Source organism: Apis dorsata, unplaced genomic scaffold, assembly GCF_000469605.1.
Source record: "Apis dorsata unplaced genomic scaffold, Apis dorsata 1.3 scaffold_172, whole genome shotgun sequence".
NCBI classification, from domain to species: Eukaryota; Metazoa; Arthropoda; class Insecta; order Hymenoptera; family Apidae; genus Apis; species Apis dorsata.
The window spans coordinates 685,487-689,247 of NW_006263460.1; the positions used below are offsets into that span (position 1 = coordinate 685,487).

The window sequence follows — 3,761 nt, forward strand, 5'->3', positions numbered from 1 at the left end:
TTTGATTTTAAATTTTTGTTGTACATATATACCAATGCAATTTCTTGGTCCATGTCCAAAAGGTAAAAAATGCATAGGATGTCTTTGTTTTATCTCATCCTCTGAAAATCTTTCAGGATCAAATTTTTCTGGATCTGGATAAATATCTGGATCGTTATGAATGGCGTAAGTGGGTATCCATATTTTTAATCCTTTTGGAATTGTCACTTTATTACTTTCGAAAGTATAATCGTCAATTAATTCTCTATTCAAAAATGGCACAGATGGATATTTTCTTAAAGTTTCTATAAGAAGAAAAATTAAAAAATGTAAGAATTATTTCAATCAAAATATTAATATTTTATTGAGATATTTTGAAGAATTGATTTAGTAATCAATATATACAAAGTTGATGTATAAAAATGTTGATGTGAATGAATGTTGTTGATCAGATTTATTTATTAAACAATTTATGTTTGCATTAGATAATGCAAGATAAAGAATATAAAAATTTTTATGTTTTGTTTCATCTTTATCGATTTTGCAAAGCTTCTTGTTCCACATTAACATGAACGTTTTAATTCTTAGATAGTGAAATGTAAATAAAGATTTCAAATATACATATATATCAACAAATTAAAATTTGAACATTCATTTGGAAAAATAAAAAAATTACATTTGAAAAAACTTGCGGTATTTACCTTGAATTACTTTTTCCAAATAATCCATTTTTTTAATGGTTTCATATTTCCATTCTTCATCGTTTTTCGATTCAAATTCTTTAATCTCCTCTCGTAATTTATGCTGAATATCAGGATTCAAAGCGAGTTCGTAAAGAGCATTGCTCATCAATGTTGAAGAAGTTTCAAAACCAGCCGTGAAAAAAATAAATACTTGAGCCGCTAATAATTCATTTGTTATATCTATAAAAATAGAAAATGGATAGCATATTAATTTTTGTATGTAGTATGCAGTAATATGTTTCCAAGAAAATAAAAACCTATTATTTTATTATATAAAAATGTTACCATTCAAATTTAATTTTAAAATTATCATATTAGCAGTTAGTTCAAAATATTAATAATTATATAAAATATTAATAATTATATAAAAAAGTATAAAATATTAATAATTATTTTCTAAGAAACAATTGAAATTAATGATCATTTTATCTCTCTTTTTTTTTGATATTTAACTATAGCAACATTAAGTTTAACATAATAACGTAACTTTTTTAACAGTAAATATTAAAAGAAGAAAGAATATCGATAAATTGTGAATATTTTGTTTATAAATTCTACATTATTTTTGTATAGAAAATCTATACTAACCGAAATTAATTTTTTCTGGATGATTCTTAAGTTCTAATATTATATTCATAAAATCAGGTCTAAAGATATCATACTTTTTTCTATATTCTATTGTCTCCTTCGTTAGTTTCAGAATTTTTGGCGATATTCTATCTAATGGCAATATATAAAGAAGAAAATTGTACACCTGTGGCGTCAATTCTCTGATTCTATCTATTATTATTTTCTGGAAACTTGTGTTAAAGATACTTTTTCCAAGTCGCCGAAATTCGCTTTCTTTTTCTGACAATGAATTCATTTCTACGCCAAAACCACAGCTACCAACGACATCTGTGGTAAATCTAGCGGCAACTTCTCGCACATTGACAGGTTCTTCTTTCCTTACTAAGGTATCCATATAGTTTACGAGTTGCTTAGAACATTCGTGAATCAAGTAGAACATTCCTTTAAGTTTGTTACTTGTAAATCCTGATGTAAGATGTTTTCTTAATGGCTGCCATCTTTTTGCCTCTAAAGCAAAAAGATGATGGGATATTGGTTCTCCCTGAAACATTGAACACATTAAAAAATCCAAACATTATTTATTTAGAATATTTTTTTTATAGTATGTTATATCTTCAATAATTATTCATTATTTATTCACTTTGTTATTTTTATTTAGAAATAAAAAATATGTATAACATTCTTCGTTTAGAATATAGAATTGTTATAAAAATTGAAAACATATCAATTAAACATATCAATGAAAATGAAAATTTATTATAAGATAATATTAAAATATGCTTATAGATAAAGAAAAAATATTCTCATATAGATAAAGATTAATTAGATTAGATTTCATTTTCAATTTACTTCCTTTTTTTCTTTTTCTTTTATCTATTTACTTGAATAAAATAAATACAAACATAGCACAAATTGTAAAAGAGAATAAATATCACTTTATTTATTTATTATTATTTTGATTATTTTATTATTATCATTATATACAGTATTATTTTTCTACTTACTGAGATAATTGGCAATAATCCTCTATTCATGAATTTTGAAAAGTCTTTAATTAAGACAGTTTTTATGAGATCTGGATCTTTGATGATCAAAGCAGGTGTTTTTAGTCTAAATATTCCAATCATTGGTTCGTTCTTATATTCGTTGTACATCCTTGTGAGAAATTGTGAAATCGATTCCTTTCCAAATATTACATTTTTCATACTGCCGAATCCCAAAATGGGTTCTGGTCCAGGTATTCCACGATTTTTCCAAAAATTATTATTAACTGTTAAATAGTAGTAAAACGTAATAGCAATAAGCGCTATTCCACAAAAAATTTCTAAATTAATATACATTTTTTAGATTTTGTATATTATGTAATAGGAAGAATTAATTCGCTATCTTCTATAAATTGGCAATAACGTTTAATCAAATATCACTTAATTTAAATAATTTTATTCAATTTTATTATATAATATTTTAAACAACGTGTCATAATCAGATATTTGATATTTTTGATTAAAAAACAAGAGAATTTCTTATTATTTTTTGTAATTTAAATCATGATTATGAAATTAACTTTTAAGAATTTTTTATTTTCTTCTATTAATTATTTTATGAATTTTATTTGAGAGCACATTAAAACTATGATTACTTCTTTATATCTGTTTAAATAAGAACTATCGAAACAATGTGTGATTAGTGACTAGTTAATAACCTACGAATATGGTTTATGTACTATATACGAAGGATGACGAGCCAAAATTATTATCTTTAATGTTTTTAACTTATTGCGATAAAATACGTGTAAATGTAAATTTTGATTTTTGGATGGAAGGTATTAAAATGAAAATAAAATATATTATAATTATATTATCATATTTTGTGAATTCATTATGTGACTAATTTTAATAATTTTGAATTATGTTATAAAAAAAAGTTTCTATTTGATACGTATATTTACGCGTATTTATATTTAACGTTTTTGCTGGTTATTTTAATTTTCATTCATTCAAACAATATTTTTTATGATTTTTCGTGTTACAAATTCAAATAAATTTTGTTTATTTATCGATAAATTACGTAATAAATATTTCTTATAAATTCTTTTAATATTTTTCTAATAAAATATATGTATGTATGTAGAATATATTCGAATTTGTGTATGTTAATTATATGCATGTGATAAGTTAATTATATCTTTTACATGATAATAATAACCTCACGTGATAGCGAATTATGATAATTGTTATGATAATTCATAGTATTCATAGTGTTTGTAAGGTATACAATTTTTATCAAATATTATCAAATGTTATCAAATATTATCATTCAGATATAACGGATAATTTCGCTGACAACTTTACAACTTTATTTTTTATTAAAGATACTTTTTATTAAAGAACATGATGTTAAAAATATCAAATCGTAGACGTAGATTCATGAATTTCAGAGCCAAGATGAATTATCATTTTTTTTTTTTTT

General features: G+C 22.9%; 1 protein-coding gene across 1 annotated transcript in view; it reads right to left on the minus strand.

Moving 5' to 3' along the window:
• The window catches only part of LOC102673154 (probable cytochrome P450 6a13), a 3,202-nt gene extending 543 nt beyond the window's left edge, over window positions 1–2,659 (minus strand). The window contains exons 1-4 of the mRNA XM_031509761.1: window positions 2,297–2,659; window positions 1,311–1,833; window positions 681–902; window positions 33–284 (exon numbers count right to left, since the gene is read on the minus strand). Of these exons, the coding sequence (XP_031365621.1) occupies window positions 33–284; window positions 681–902; window positions 1,311–1,833; window positions 2,297–2,632 (1,333 nt within the window). The 5' untranslated portion in view covers window positions 2,633–2,659. The remainder of the gene's footprint in view (window positions 1–32; window positions 285–680; window positions 903–1,310; window positions 1,834–2,296) is intronic.
• Between the last annotated feature and the right edge of the window lie 1,102 nt (window positions 2,660–3,761).